Source organism: Girardinichthys multiradiatus, chromosome 20 (assembly GCF_021462225.1).
Source record: "Girardinichthys multiradiatus isolate DD_20200921_A chromosome 20, DD_fGirMul_XY1, whole genome shotgun sequence".
Lineage (NCBI taxonomy): Eukaryota > Metazoa > Chordata > Actinopteri > Cyprinodontiformes > Goodeidae > Girardinichthys > Girardinichthys multiradiatus.
The window spans coordinates 10,854,492-10,870,351 of NC_061812.1; the positions used below are offsets into that span (position 1 = coordinate 10,854,492).

The window sequence follows — 15,860 nt, forward strand, 5'->3', positions numbered from 1 at the left end:
CCAGCAGCGTTTGATAGTAAATGGGAAATGGCCTGCACTTGTATCAAGTCCGGGGACTCCAAAGCGCTTTACACTACAATCAGTCATCCACCCATTGACAGACTGACAGTGGTTGCCTATGTTGTAGCCACAGCTGCCCTGAGGCAGACTGACAGAAGTGAGACTGCCATACAATCGGCACCACGGGCGTTGACTACCATCAGCAGGCAACGTGGGTGAAGTGTTTGATGATGTGACAACTCTCCTACAGAAACAAGCCTTAAGAAGCCCTAAGAAAAGCATGAAACAGGCTAAAACAGGATGGGTAAAGATGACCGATAACATCCTGCTGTATTTTTGTGGACAACAGCAGCAGCCATAAGTCGTTTCTGTCTGCCACATGAGGAAATATTTTCCTCTTGAACTATTGCTCACAATATTTCATTTCAATCAATCCACCTTTATTTATAAAACGCTTTGCACACCAAGAGTGATCAAAGTGCTGCACAGGTCCATAAATTTAAAATAAAACAACAATTACCAATAAGACACAAACAGCTACTTTAAAAAAAAAAATAGAGAAATGGAAGAAACAGAAACGTACAGCTAAAAACAGCAAGTAAAAGAAAGACTAATCATAAGAACAGCTTGATATTTCTGCTCAACTAGAATTAAAAGTAAGGTAAAAATATGGGTGTTTAAAAGGGACTTAAAATCATTCAAGGTATTGGCCATCCTTACAGTAAGAGGAAGTTTGTTCCAGAGCAACAACAGAAAATCCTCTGTCCCGTCGGGTCACAGGACAAGTCCTAGGAACGTCTAATAGCAACAGGAGTTCTGACCTCTTCTGACAATGTGCTAGTTTTAAAACCTCTGTTAGATAAGGAGGTGCCTGACCGTTTAAACGTTTAAAAACCAACATTAAAATCCTTAAAACAATCCTAAACATGCAGATAACCAGAGCAGGGAAGGACACTATGGGGGCAATGTGCTTATGTCACTTGTTACCCATGAGCAGACAAGAAGCAACGTTTTGGACCAGCTGCAGGCGACCTAGAAGAGTTGTCCAACCCAGCATAAGGAGAGTTGCAGTAGTCCAGTCAAGAGGTAATAAGCATGTCTCACCCTTTTAGGGCCACTAGAAGGAAAAAAGGAGTTGATTTTGCTAATTAACTTTAAATGATAAAAGCTGGACTGGACTACTGTACTAACATGTTTATCAAATTTAAAACGGTAATCAAAAATCCTCCAGGATTCCCGGCAGCATCACAATTAATACAACTCAAAGGACAAATAGCACCGCTGCAATCTGAGTCAGTCATTTTCCCAAGAACAATCACCTGTTTTATTTTCATTCAAATGTAAGACGTTCATCTCCATTCAGGTTTTAATGACATTTCGACAGTTAACCAGATTCTGTACCAACTGGCTTTCACTTGCTCTAAATGGGAGATAAATTTGCAAAACAATTACAAGGACATACCCTTTTCCTAAGAATGGGCCCCAACAGAAGCATATACCAAAAAAGTTTAGCTCCAAAGATGGAGCCTTGAGGTACACCACATTTCAAATGGGCCTCGGTGGAGGAAACCTGACCCGACCAGACAGAAAAACTTCTGCCAGAAAAGATAGGAGGGAAACCAATTAAGAACCGTGCCCTTAAAACCAACAAACTGGTCCAGACGTGGTAGTAAAACATCGTGTCGAAAGCAGCAGTCAAATCAAGCAAGGTTAAAACAGCAGAATTACCTGAATCTGCAGTTAAATGTGGATAATTAAAAACTCTAAGCGGTGCTGTATCTGTGCCGTGACACAATTTAAAACCACACTGAGATTTTACAGTAATCCCATGGAGCTGTAGTTGCTCCTGAGGTTGGAAATAAACCACCTTCTCTAAAATTCTAGAAAGAAAAGGCATCTTAGAAATGGGCCTAACGTTTGATAGAACATTAGGATCTAAGTTGCTTTTTTAGGAAGAGGTTGGACCACAGCATGCCTAAAAGCAGCTGGGACACAACCTAAAGGAAATGAAGGTTTCAGCTTCCTGACTATCTCCAACAACTGGGAGACAGTCAAACACAAACTGGTCTAAAACAGCTGGCGAAAGAGCCAGGATCAGGGGTGGAACGAGAGGCAGAAGACTTTGTCCCAAAAATACCTTTAAAAGTAGTTCACAAAGTAAAACAGAAGGAAGCAGGTAGGATGAATCACAAGGATTCAGGAGAGACTTCAGTGAGTTAAAAAGAGTTTGAGGATTGTCGCTGTTATCAGACACAAACAAAAATAAACCGAGTCTTGGCACTTTTAACAGCAGCTTGATACTTGGCTAAAGAGTTCCTCAGAACCTCTAAATGAATGTGAAGCTTGTCCATCTTCCACCTTCTCTCGGCGTGCCGCCAGGTGGGTCTAAGCGCCCCTGTGATCACCGAACCACTGTCACTGCTATACAGCGTTTAGATTTACAAGAACAAATCCATCCCAAATAAAATGCAAACCGTGGAGCAGATCAACATCTCCATCCTGGTGAAACTCCAAGGGTGAAGCTCAGTCTGTGACACCGTCAGATGATCAGATGAATGGAGCGCGCCAAATCGCAGAAGAAAAAAGATTAAACAAAACTGGCAGATGATCAGAAATACCCGAGTCACATTAATCATATCTTTTCTTTCTCCCTTACTCATTCTGTCCCGTGACTTTCAGACTTCCCACTCTTGTAAGAAAACCAAACGCCAACATTTTGTTTATTTACCAACTCTTTTTTTTTTTTAACAAAGAGACAAACAATTTAACTCTCTTTTCTGACCTCATCCTCCTTTTGAGGTGCGTCTCCAGCAAAGATCACTTCATTTGGTTTTCTCCAGGTCTTTGGTATAGCAGAAGAAGTCTGATTAACTGCAAGGAAACAGATATTTAGTATCTAGACAGCAGTCAACCAACTAATCAACTAATTCCTTAAACTGAAAGAGATGAAAAGGTTCCTGCTTAAAGAGATGTAAACATTTTATACAGGGTGTGAAAAAATGCTTGGCAGATTGTCTGATTTATTCTGTTTTTGCCTTTTTTGGTCACATGTATTTTAGCTGAAAGAAATCTAATATCAGACAAAAGTTAAGAGTTAATACAAACCAGATTTCATTTATAAAAAAAAAAGAAACAACTAGTACATATTTGAAAAGGTAATGCCTCCTAAACCTAACTGGCTTCAGCAACGTGATCCAGCAAGTCTATGAGATATCAGGCAATGAGTCTTAAATCGCCATGGAGCAATTTAAGGAAATTGTTTTAATTGAATAATTTTGGAGGGTATTCGAGAATGAACTTCCAAAGCATCTTGATTGGATTTAAGTCCAGACTTTGACACGACTGCAAAACCTTTATTTTTATAAGTCATTCAGAGTTGGACTTGCCGAAGTCCTTTGCCCCGTGTCCTGCTACATACAGGCGCTTGACCTTGAAGTCAAACTGATGGTCCGACATCCTCCTTCAGGATTTTCTACTAGAGAGCAGAATTCATGCTTTTATCAATTCCAGCAAATTGTCGAGGTCCTGAGGCTGTGAAGCTGTATGAAAGCATCACACTAACACCACCATGCTCAACTGTTGGTACAATGTTGTATTTCTGAAATGCTGCGTTAGTTTTACGCCAGAGGTAAAAGTTCACCTTTTGGCTCATCAGTATTTTCCCTTCTTGTGGATCATCGAGATGTTTTTGGGGAAAGGTGAGACGGCCCTTTGTGTTCTTTCTGGTCAGCAGAGGATTTCACATTAGAACGGTCCCATGGATGCTTTTTTTAACAGTCTCTTTCTTATTGTTAAATCATTAAATCTGATCTGAACTGAGGTAAGTGAGACTTGCAGTGCTTTAGATGTTGTTCTGACTTCCATTGTGACCTCCTGGATGAGCCACTGATGAACTCTTAAACTGATTTTTGTAGGCTGGCCACTGCTGGAAAGGGTCACCACTGTTCTATATTTTCCACATTTGTGGATAATTGTTCTCATTGAGCTACGCTGGAGCCTAAAGCCTTAGAAATGGCTTTGTAACGCTTTGCAGACTGACAGATGTGAGTGACTGTTTCTCATTCTTGAACTTCTTTATTTTGGGGCATGAAGTGTTGCTTTTTGAGATCTTATAGCCTACTTCATGTTAACAGACTAGTTCTATTTATGCTAATGATTAATTGTACAGGTCTGGCTAGTGAAAATAAGAAGGAAAATTTGTTTAATCACAGTTATTTCAATATTTAACATGGGGTGGGGGGGTATTTTCACATAAGGCCAGGGTGGTCTGGATAGCTTTTTACGTGTATAAATAAAATCATCATTTAAAACGCTTTTTGTACTTCTGTTATCTCCCGTATTATTTTTTTTTTATGTCAAAAATGCAAAAACAGAAGGAATCTGTAGAAGGGGTATAAACTTTTCCACATATCTGCAATGTGCCCAATTTAAAATCACCAAAGTGCAATAAAAAAAGAACAGAATCTTGGCAGCTAAAAAGTAAAACCCATTACCCGTAGTAGGGCTCCTCCTGGTCAGCGCTTGTTGCTGGGACTCCACTTTGCTCTCGCTGATGTCACCTTGCGGCTCCAACTCTCCTTTGGACATGAGGTCTTTTACTTCTGGGGTCTTGCTTGGCTCATCTGCCTCTGCTGTGGCCTGCACAAGAGGCGGAAGGCCGGGGGGGAGCATAACTGGCGGAGTTGGGAGGGGGCTCAAGGTAAGGGTGACAGGCACCACGGCAACAGGTGACAGAGGGGACAGCGCAGCAGCAATTGGCACCTCTGGCCTCATGTCAGTGGGCACAGTTTCAGAGGATGAGGCGTCTCTGTAAGCAGGAGCAGGAGCCGGGGGGTGCAGCGCAGCTGGAGGAAGGAGAGAGGGCTCGTGAGCTACAACATCGAGGTCAATCCCCGAGTCGGCGAGGCCATTCAAAGCCTTGGGAGCAGCTGATGGAGAAGCAGCGAAATTTTGTGGGGAGTCTGGAAGAGTTTTATCTGTGTTGGGCATGTGAGATGCTACCAGCGATGATTTGCTCTCTCCACTGGAGGAGACTGAAGCAGTGGACTTCCTGGCTGAGGGACTGGCGTTGGCTGCTGTAGGTGGTAGAGCGACGACAGTCAGCGAGGCGTGGAAGGACAGCTCCGGCTCAACGGAGGTAGAAGGCTCAGACACAGAAACATCAACCTCCAGTCTCTCTAGGAGAGCTTCAGGCTGCAAGAGCGCAGGAGAGGAAGACTTCTGGACGACTGGGTCCAATTTTGGCAAATCAACTAAAGAAGAACAGACAAAGAAATAGTTACACAAAGTGTTGCTAACACATGAATAATGAAGAATTCAATTTTTCGAGCACAAAAGTAAAAATGCAGCTTTCGGATAAAATCCCTTCTTTTGTGAAACTGAACAGTTATCACATTAATCGAAAAAGATTATAAATGAACCTTAAAGTAACAAGAAGAAAGGTTTAAAATGTTGTTTACAACATGCTTTAGAAATGTAAGTAAAATAAAAGTGAAATCACTGAATTCCCGCTGTTGAAACAAAAAGAAACATGATATACACGTCTGAACGCTCATTGTCCGACCCAAAGATTTTAATGCAGAGGCAAAATTTTTGTGGCATCTTATCTTTGAAGTAAGAAATATAAAGATCATTATAACTTGTTAAAGTGCGATGGTAAATGGCCTGCACTTGTATAGCGCTTTATCAAGTCCCCAGAGACCCCAAAGCGCTTTACACTACAGTCATCCACCCATTCATACACACATTCACACACTGACAGTGATGAGCTACATTGTGGCCACAGCTGCCCTGGGGCAGACTGACAGGAGTGAGAGAAAGTTTCTGATTTTACAATACAATTTAAAAAGAAACAAAAAAAAAAAAACACAAAAAGGAGACTTTTGGGCAGACCTGGCTCTTGTTTGGTGTCTGAAGCCCCAGTTGTTAGCGGCTGCTGTTGTATCTGCTGCGGCTCCAATGTGAGGCCTCCGGGATGGGCCTGTTGCTGCTGAGGGGGTGGGGGCTGCGACTGCTGCTGCTGCTGCTCTGGAGTCTGGCTGCTGCTCGGGTGCTGCGATTGGAGGTGGAAAATGTGAGGATAATGAGGGTGCGGCCATAAAAACTAACAACACAGAAAATCTTAAAGTAGAGGCATGGAAATGTAGGCAAGTGAGCAAACAAATAAAAAAGCCCACAAGCGGGAACAAGCAAAGAAAAGGGATCCCGATTAAGAAGAGAGCGGTGGAAGCCGAAACAAGAGAAACGTGATGATGAGGATTGTTGTGGGAGGACTGGCAAAACAAGGATGAATTCTCAGGACAACAAAAGCAGAGTGAATACAGATAGCAGGAAAGGAGGAAAAAAGTCAAACATTCCTGTTCAGAATCCAGACGAGAAATCCAATCTGAAATCAGTTTGTCTTATTTGTCTGAGTACACAATGCAACATTCCAAGGTACTCAAACTAATAACATTTTCTTTTTACAAGGACAGAGGAGGCTGACTCAGGAAAATCAGGGCATCTGAGTGGATTCTGTAGGAGTTTACAGGCAGTAGAAGGCAGCAGGTAAAGAAATGAGAGGAAAGCAGGTGTAAAATGAAAGGAGATGTTAACAAGGCCCTGGCCCTTTTACTACATGTCTAAACATGTGACATAGTGCCTTAAGGGTGCTCAGCCACATAAAATCCCAGCAAAAAACATTCAGATTTGTTTTTGCCACTTGACAGAAATCTGCAAAAAATTCAAGGTGTTTAAAACCTGCACGATGGGATTGTGTTTGATTATGGTTGAGTTATTCTGGTGTGGAAGTTCCACTTTGACATGTTACACTTTCAACCATGTTGATAAAGACAGCCCAAAAAAATCTAATCAGACAATCTAGTGATTATCACAGGCCCCGAGCAATAAACATAACCATAAACATAAAATAAACAGTTACGACTCTTAGTATTGTCCTAGCAAATTACACATAAAGACATAAAGAACATCCTGCTTGTTGCATGCTTGCCCAAAAAGAATTCATGACTCCTCTTTTAACGCAGCTCTACTGCAGGTCTTCCAGCGTTTTAGAGAACCATACCTGTGGTGGTGTGGGGGTGGAGGAAGGGGGACCGACAGGGGGCGTTGAGTTCCTGCTCCCTGAGCCCCCCGCCAAGATCTCTGCTGTGATATCCTTGCCGCCCTGATTCGGGTCACGGATACAGATCTGTGAGGACAATGGCACAAAAAAAAGAAGAAAAAAAACAGGAATCTCACTAATGTCCTCAAGTCTAAGGCCAACCAGAAGTCGGACGCATTAAATACACCTCTATCACTCGCTGTGCGGAGAGTCTTACAGTTAAATCATGAAAATAAAACAAAAGGCAAAGTAAAAGAACATCTGATTCATTTTATTAATGCACCCGACCTGACAACAAAACCACGGGCCAGTATTCATCAGGTTTATATCTGGCTGTGTCAAAGAAATTAGTCAGACACTGAGAAGATTTATTTACATATTTATACACATTAGGTTACTGATATCTTTGTCACCAAATATATTTGTGGTTTAATGTGTACAAATGTCAAATAAGGCACCTTGCAAAAGATGAGAAAAACAAAACTACTAAGATACTTACTGTTTTCTTCTCACGCCTGGTTGGTTGAGGTTGCTGTTGCGTAGGCACTATGATAGAGGGGGTGTGGGAAAACAGGGTCTGGCCAGGGTAGAAAGTTGGACCAGCTGTGGGAACGGGAGCAGGGACAGAGGGCGAGACAGGAGGATGGTACCTGAGGGGATCTGAATGCAAGAAAAGAAAAAACAAAACATAACAGAACCCATTTTAATAAAAACAATGTTGTGGTTCCTGACTGAAGAGCTTATGTGTGTTCCTGCTATTGAGATCGCAGGTGCGAATTGTGACGGGTGAAAGACTCACGATATGGGTTGGAGTACTCCCCTGGTCCTGGACCAGGATAGAAGGTGCTGGAACCTGGGGGCTGGACCGAATACTGCTGTGGTGGTCCCACATAAGGTGTACTGGGGCGATACTGGAAGGATGGAAGAGAAAGTTAGGGAAAACAACACAGATGATTAGACAAAGAAAATCACAACAAACACCTACATTAAATAGGCCTGTGACTATGATGTTTGTGCTCAGCTTATGCAAAAGACGACGTTTATAAGGTAGGTAGCTGTGGTCGTGGGTGAAATTATACCAAGAAAATGAATCGATAAATTTATCGCACCGGCTGCAAAAAAAAAAAAAAAGAAAAACTGCTGCAAAGTTATGTCAATAGGCACCAAGTACACACAAGATGCTATGCCTCAGCTCCATCCTGAAAGAAACCACGAAGAATATAAAAAACGTTTGTATGGTTCAAATGTAACTTTTGCAGATGTTACCATTATCAGGACTTGGGACAAAAATGGGATGATGTAAAATTTATTTGGTCAGCTGCACATTAACACACGTAGACACAGTGTTAAATCAACATGGATCTTAAGGTTTACATAAACTCCTACTGAGGAGATCTCATACATGACGGGCAACCTGTCTAACTTCATAGAGAGCATTCAGCAGTATGGAAAAAAACTTAAGGTGGCTTTGTCTTTGCTCAAGCTGGTGCCACTTTAAATATTGTAAACATGTCTTTGCTGTTGACTTATCAGCAGCCCTACGGATGTCGTCTCTTTAGATGATCAAGCAACACTTTTCAGTTACAGAACATTCAAATCCCAGTTTGCTCTCGGCCAGAACCCTGGACCACTTTGGCCTCGGAGGACTTTGAACCCGTTACAATCAGCCTCATTCGACAGTGAATCTTTGTTAGGTTTCTTTGGAAGTTGTAACTCAGACAGAGCCAACTTGATTGACATAAGCAGTGTGCGCACACACACACACATAGAAACACACAACTGTACCTCTGCAGACTGCAGCCAGGGGGCCTGTTCTCAAACACGGCAGTTTTGCAGAAAACAGAGATGATTATTATAGATGGCCTAATTGATTATCAATAATGTCAACTAGTTAGCAACCATAGTTCACAGCTCTGCAGTCGACCAAGATTTAATGATAAAATTCTAACTGATCTACTTCTATGCCAAACTAAATAGGAAAACAAAGCTTTGTGTTTCTGTTTCACCTGTGGGATGTAGTACTGTGCTGCCTGTGGGGATGGAAAAGGCATTGGGGCCATGGTCATCATGATTGGCTGATTTGTGGGGTAGACAGCCGCCGCAGGAGTCTGCGAGCCTGGACGTATGGAGGGTGTGTTTGTCGGCATTGAGGACCTCGCAGTCTGCATCTGAGTCCTTTGAAAAAACTGAGGGTAATATGAGAAAGACAAAAAGAAACAAGGCATGTCAGGTATTGTTCCTGTGGTTGTGCTCTTATTTTTGCACCGTTTTTCAGGCGTCTTCATTTTGTTCTCCATCGTGAGCTTTGGTTTTTACTCGGCTCAAAAACAAGTTCCTCTCTCGTAGGGCTGATGCATTCTAGCAGTTAAATCAAATGTATTGTGATGAATGAAATGCAGAATGATACTTAGTAACATGTATGTTCACATTACAGCATCTGAAATTAATCTCTGAGCTCTAAAATAACTATACTGAATACCTTTATATCGCTGAAAGCAGGGAGCGTAATCAGTAATTAACCATAATCAGACAGACACTTCTATGAAGCAACAGGATTAAAATACAAGACTCATTTAAAGAGAAGATCAGTAAAAGAAACTGATAAGTTGTAACTGAAAACCTGAAGTGCCATGTCAACAGTTTTATTTGACAATAAAAGCTCACGAGATTAATGACCAATCAAACATGTGTGGGACAACTACAGATAGTTGATCCCGATGATCCCTTGTTTTGATCTATTCTTAATTTCTGTTATTAATAAATAAAATTAAAAAAAATATTTACCCATTGTGATCTATCTATCTATCTATCTATCTATCTATCTATCTATCTATCTATCTATCTATCTATCTATCTATCTATCTATCTATCTATCTATCTATCTATCTATCTATCTATCTATCTATCTATCTATCTATCTATCTATCTATCTATCTATCTATCTATCTATCTATCTATCTATCTATCCATCCATCCATCCATCCATCCATCCATCCATCCATCCATCCATCCATCCATCCATCCATCCATCCATCCATCCATCCATCCATCGACCGGGCATGGAGGGCTAAACGCTACGTCTGGCGCAAACCCAACACATCTCATCACCCCAAGAACACCATCCCCACAGTGAAACACGGTGGTGGCAGTATCCTGCTGTGGAGTTTTTGTTCATCGCCTACTGGGAAACTGGTCTGAGTCAATGGAAAAATACATGGTGCTAAACAAAGGAATATTCTTGAGTAAAACCTGTTTTAGTCTGCCTGTGATCTGAGATTGGGACGGAGGTTAGCCTTCCAGCACGACAATCACCTAAAGCAAAACTCGAGTGGTTTAAGGGGAAACATTTAAATGTCTTAGAATGGCCTATTTAAAGTACAGACCAAATCTGTGATTAGACTTGAAGATCGCTGTTCACAAGTGAAAGCCATAAAACATGAAAGAGCTAGAGCACCTTTGCCTGGAGGAATAGATAAAAATCCCAGTGACAAGATGTGGCAAGCTCATAGAGACTCATCCAAAGCAACTTGCAGACTTGTACTGATTTTACAGGGGGAGTGAAGAGTTGGAAATTTAGTTAGTTTGTCCTGTTCATTGTTTGCTTCACAAGAAAAAAAATCTTAAAAGGCATGTTCTGTAAATGAATTGGTACAAACTCTCAAACAATCCATTTTGATTCCAGGTTGAGAAGCAACAAAACATGAAAAATATCAAGGGAGGTGAATACTATTGCAACAACAAATAATGCTTTTTTTTCCTGAGTAAAATTCTAGTTCTTTCCAAAGGACTTGGGAGATTTTATTTCACTGACCACACACTCAAACCTTTTAGTTTATTTACCATTCGTCAGTTTGCGTCAGACTACACAGCTGTAACACATTAAATGTCTGAGACAGCTGAATGACTTCAACTGAGCCTTTTTTTCAGTCTGCAGCGCTTCACAGTTGTACTGAATGTGGTACGGCTCTACTGCCATGCATCAGAAAACAGAAATTACTGCAAAAGCAGGATAAAGGACTTCTTTAAAGGACGCCACACTAAAGGGTTTTTTGTCAGATGTGAGATAAAAACCGATCAGTGCTGTGAACCAATAAAAAACATTTGTTTTAAAAAGCCCACTACCAAAACCTTTGACGCCCAACTCTAACTGGGAATATGCGACTATAGTCACAATATCCCACAAGTGAAGGAGACAGGGATAAACAATGCTGTAAAACGTTCTAAAAATACCCTGGAGCGAAATTACCTTGCACGTAATATACTAGCCTGAGTGGTTTTATTGTAAATAGTTGTGTGGAAATGTGGGAAATGAACATGAAACTCTTCATTAACAGCCACCTAAAGACATTATCTGTGAAAAGCACTGGCAAAGCAACAAATAGGAGAGGAAAGACAAAAGAATTTTACAACACGGTCAACAGAGAGAAGCTTCTTAACACTGGCTGAAAACAAAATATAAAACTAAGATCGGACTTATATAAAACACACAGAAACCATTTAAACTTGTTCAATACAATATATTTCAGAAACCGTTCTTAAACAGCTGGACAAGAAGTTAATAAAACAAACAAAAGTCTTACAAGGGGAATATACTACATCTATTATACTAGGCATGCAATTCATGTCACTGTGCAAGCTCACTAAAGATGATTAATGAATGGAGCCAATCAGACAAACTTAAAAACCAGAAGAGTCCCCTTATGGCACTCTACAGGATATTAAGACAGAATATGAGAATAAAACAACATTAAATGGCCCATCGTACTCAGTGTTTACTGTAGTAGAGACGGGGGCGGGGGGTGCACAGGATTAAACGTTAGGAGGGACAGGATCATTTCAGGATGACCTTCATGCCATGCATCTCTGTAGAGACTCGACACAGAGGGAAGTTAGTGTTACCTGGATGGGCCTGAATCCTCCCTTGGGTTTTGAAAGCAGTAAAGAAAGAAAAGCCAGTGGGAGGATAAACTGGTGAGATTTAAACATACACACACAAACAAAAAAAATATGCCTCAACAACTGTAAAATGCAGCTTAGTCTGGCGGTGCAGATAAACTTCTGCACAGCCAGACTATCTGATCTGTGGACGTTGTCTCACTTCAAATTAACTAAATTTAGTTTATTTATATGGCATCAATTCACAACAAATGTAATCTATGACATTTTTGGACAAACCTAAACTCTGTATTCAGAAACATTAGGTTTGCTTCAACACTCTTTGCCTGTGGCCTTCATTTTATAGATGGGAAGTGTCCACAATGAAGACCATATAATCCATCATTCATTGGTCTGTTTCAACCAAGCTGCTGAGCCTGTTTTTATTTCCCATACTGTCATAAATACTCATTTGTCCAAAGCAGACTCATCTGATGATGGAAGCAGTGTTACTAATTAGTCCCTGAGCAAAAAGTCTTATGCAGCAAAAGCGACAGCATTTGACCGTTACATAACTGAAAAATGAATTAAATACAACTGATTAAAGGAACTGTTCTTATGTTCAGCCTCTCAAAACAAACCAACCAATAAAACACATCAAATAAGAAGCTCAGAGATTATGAAGAAGATTTACAAAGTGATTTTTACTTTCCACCCTTGCAGCTGGCTACACTCTCAGAGTGAGTGCTGCTGGGAACTCTTTCATGATGTAACCATTTCAAAACTTGCTGAAAGTCATTTATGTTGGGGGTTGCAGTGGGGGACTTTCATTGACATGTTTACTGTTCCACCACTCTACCGGAGTCCAAAGCCCCTTCCCAGTTTATGCATGACTTATTCATTTCTGATTCACGACTGCAAATAGAATGATAAACATATCATTTAACAACTTAGCAGTGCAGTTTGTTTAAACTTTGGGTTAAAAGTGAAAGTTAGGGTTAGGTTTACACATTAGGGTGTGACAGCACAGGATTTATGAACAGGGAAGGGAAAGTTCTGGAGCTTGAGAACGTTGGGGCAAACTGCAGCTGAATACGTCTCCACAGATGAGTAAATCTACACGCACCCAGACTCATTGCGAACCACTTAAGCATGAAGATGTATTTTCTTCTTGAAATCACAAACCTGCTGCTATGTGACCTCCTTCCCTGTTTCTCCTTTTCTCACACTGACATTTTTTAACCCCAGCAGGCAGCAAATGTTACTGCAACAACGACTCAAAGTTAACTGGCAGCATATGTGTTGACTCAACTAAACTTCTTTGATTTGGTATCAATCCGCAAAGGCTTTGCCTCTGCAAACCTAAACTTTTGATAGTCGAGACTGCGGCCACAGCTCCATATCCCAATGCATCTCCCACCTATTTCTAAAACATCCACCCGATAAGGCGACACGACTCTACAATGCTTCATTTAAAGAATACAAGATCTGGAGGCTGATGGCATGCCCAAGCACAGGAAGGCTTCAGTTCAGTTGAGCCAAGATGTTGTGTAAATAAAACTGTGTGCTGCATGGCAATAAGGTCCTAATCTGTTGGTGCATGTGAGCGAGGAAATCTAGCCAGCCTTAGTGCTGTGTGAGCCAATGAGCCCACTGCCTTAAAAGTGATAGGAAATCTTAGCAAACACTTGGCTATTATTATGACTTGTGCGGCTGCTAACAAGCCAACAAAAGAACCCTTTTATAGGAAAACTCCTAATAATAAAGCCATTTAGTGAAAAACAGAGATTGGTTGTTTTAGTGGTGATGAAATGTTTGACTTGGATCTTCTGCCTCAAAGAAACTGACAAAAAAGGTTACCCTTCAAATCTCTAAAAAATAAAGAGTATTTTGGCCAAATCAATTATCTCATTTTAATGCTTCCTTTTCTGTGCATCGAGAGTGTTTCAGGAGAACAATAGCCGTTTTCTCTGGGTGTATAAAGAGCCACTGTTTAGCTTTATCTGCCTTCCAATTCCACTTCCGTGGTGGCACAAGAAATCTCAGAGCCAGTTTGTGACAGCCAGAGCATGCTCTCTAGTGACTGTATACACACTATCACCAACGAACACACCCTTACACTTTGATACCAGGCTATTAATAGTCTGATTTAAATTGTGTGTAAAGAGACGCATCCAGAAGGTGAGGATGTTAGACAGTAGGTTACACCAGGGCTGTTCGTTCACAGCACAACGAATGAACCCATCAATCTCATGGCAAGCAGCTCTGTGAATCAACACACATAAAACAGACTCAAAGTCACATGAAATAAATGTCAATGCCAAGACAGGTTTAAGACTCCTAAAGGTAACACACAAACATCATCATAAATACCGACCTGCCAGACACAAACACATTCATTTGGGTTAGGGTTAACCCTAACCCTAACCTTTCAGGATCCACTGATGTAATTCTGCATGTGTCCAGTTTCTGACATCCAAAAGTGTCGGCCAGGAGCACGGACCCGCACCCAAGCAGGTAAACACACTATCATTTATAGGTAGGCTCTAAAATAATTTTTTTTATCTGGCCAGCAGTGAATTCTTATTATCATAAAAAGAATAACTGCCACATTAAATAATCTGGTATTGCCGTCTAAATTGCTGTTGTTTGTGTCCATCTTGTAGTTTTAAAAAAAATCAAATGACCAAAAGAGCAGGGTTAATGTAAAGACTGGTTTAAATACTAAAGGCCAGTAAGACCACAGTCTCTTGAGTGTTTCACCGTATGTTAAAACAGATTCTGCCATGTAAGCACTGAACTGGTTCTGTTCTCATTTCTGCTTTCAGCAGTGGGGTCAGATTATGGTTAAACAGGTTTAGCAGCACTTTACATTATCCTGTCTTTGGATTATATGAGAGAAAAATACATCACCCAGGTCCACACACACGGATTACATCCACTTCTGAATTCTGCTGACTGACAAAATAAAGCTTGACAGAACACCGACAGTGATTCAACTGTTTAGAGTACAGTCACAAGTCTATATAAATTCCCTATTGGTATAAATATTATTTTAGGCCTTTTCAAGATTTATCTGAATTATGCATTTTAAGGGAGATTTTTTTAACTAATGCATATGGGGTCAAAATGAAACACAAAGGCTCAGCTGTATGCACGCACACTCCCCCACTAGTATTAAATGATTAAATGTCCCTTAGCAGGTTGCCTCTGAACAACATGCTTCCTGATTCTACCAACACTGTGCTTGACAGTTGCTAAAGTTTTCTTTGGTTTGAAAGCCTCTACATGCTTCTCATCCCTGTGGCCCAAATATCTCAATCATTATCTTGTCTGACCATAAAACATTTTTCAGAAGGCATTTGAGTCTTTATGAGGGAAGCTGCAGATTAAGGTTGAGCCTGCAGATAACGTTTTTTGGATCAGGGGCTTCCTTCTAGGTCAACGTAGTCTCGGTTCAAGTCGATGTTAATCTGGGTTTACTGTAGACAGTGACACTGCTGTTCTAGTTAAAGGCAAGCTACACCTTTTGTAGGTTCCTGGGTTGTTCCTGAACATCCCAAGAAATTTCCTTTCATCTGAGAGTGACAGTTTGGTTCTTCCAGATATGGGCCAAGCAGAAACCCAACCAAATCACTGTTATTTATGTACAATTTAGTTTACACTGATTATCCTGGAATATGTAGCTGTAAAGGTTTTAAACACGGTCATTCAAACAGGAAACGCACATTTCACAATCATCTGCTTGAAATAATATCACCGTCAGGTGGAATCTCTGCCAAGATGTCCTAGACGGGTTAAGAGGCGGAGTTTGACCAAAGACTTAACTAGAACAGCTACTGTACAGAAATCAGTCATTAGTATCTACACATACCATTGGATGCTA

The 15,860-nt window shown here is 40.9% G+C and overlaps 1 protein-coding gene across 13 annotated transcripts in view; it reads right to left on the reverse strand.

The window, feature by feature from the left end:
• The window catches only part of eif4g3a (eukaryotic translation initiation factor 4 gamma, 3a), a 68,741-nt gene that overhangs the window by 25,948 nt on the left and 26,933 nt on the right, over nucleotides 1–15,860 (reverse strand). For 8 of the 13 annotated variants that reach the window (XM_047347238.1, XM_047347247.1, XM_047347242.1 and 5 more), the window contains 8 exons: nucleotides 11,999–12,019; nucleotides 9,106–9,285; nucleotides 7,899–8,010; nucleotides 7,599–7,759; nucleotides 7,061–7,186; nucleotides 5,893–6,052; nucleotides 4,494–5,252; nucleotides 2,783–2,871 (listed from right to left, as the gene is read on the reverse strand). In XM_047347238.1, coding sequence (XP_047203194.1) covers nucleotides 2,783–2,871; nucleotides 4,494–5,252; nucleotides 5,893–6,052; nucleotides 7,061–7,186; nucleotides 7,599–7,759; nucleotides 7,899–8,010; nucleotides 9,106–9,285; nucleotides 11,999–12,019 — 1,608 coding nt within the window. The remainder of the gene's footprint in view (nucleotides 1–2,782; nucleotides 2,872–4,493; nucleotides 5,253–5,892; nucleotides 6,053–7,060; nucleotides 7,187–7,598; nucleotides 7,760–7,898; nucleotides 8,011–9,105; nucleotides 9,286–11,998; nucleotides 12,020–15,860) is intronic. The other 5 variants (XM_047347250.1, XM_047347249.1, XM_047347246.1 and 2 more) reach the window with 1 other exon arrangement.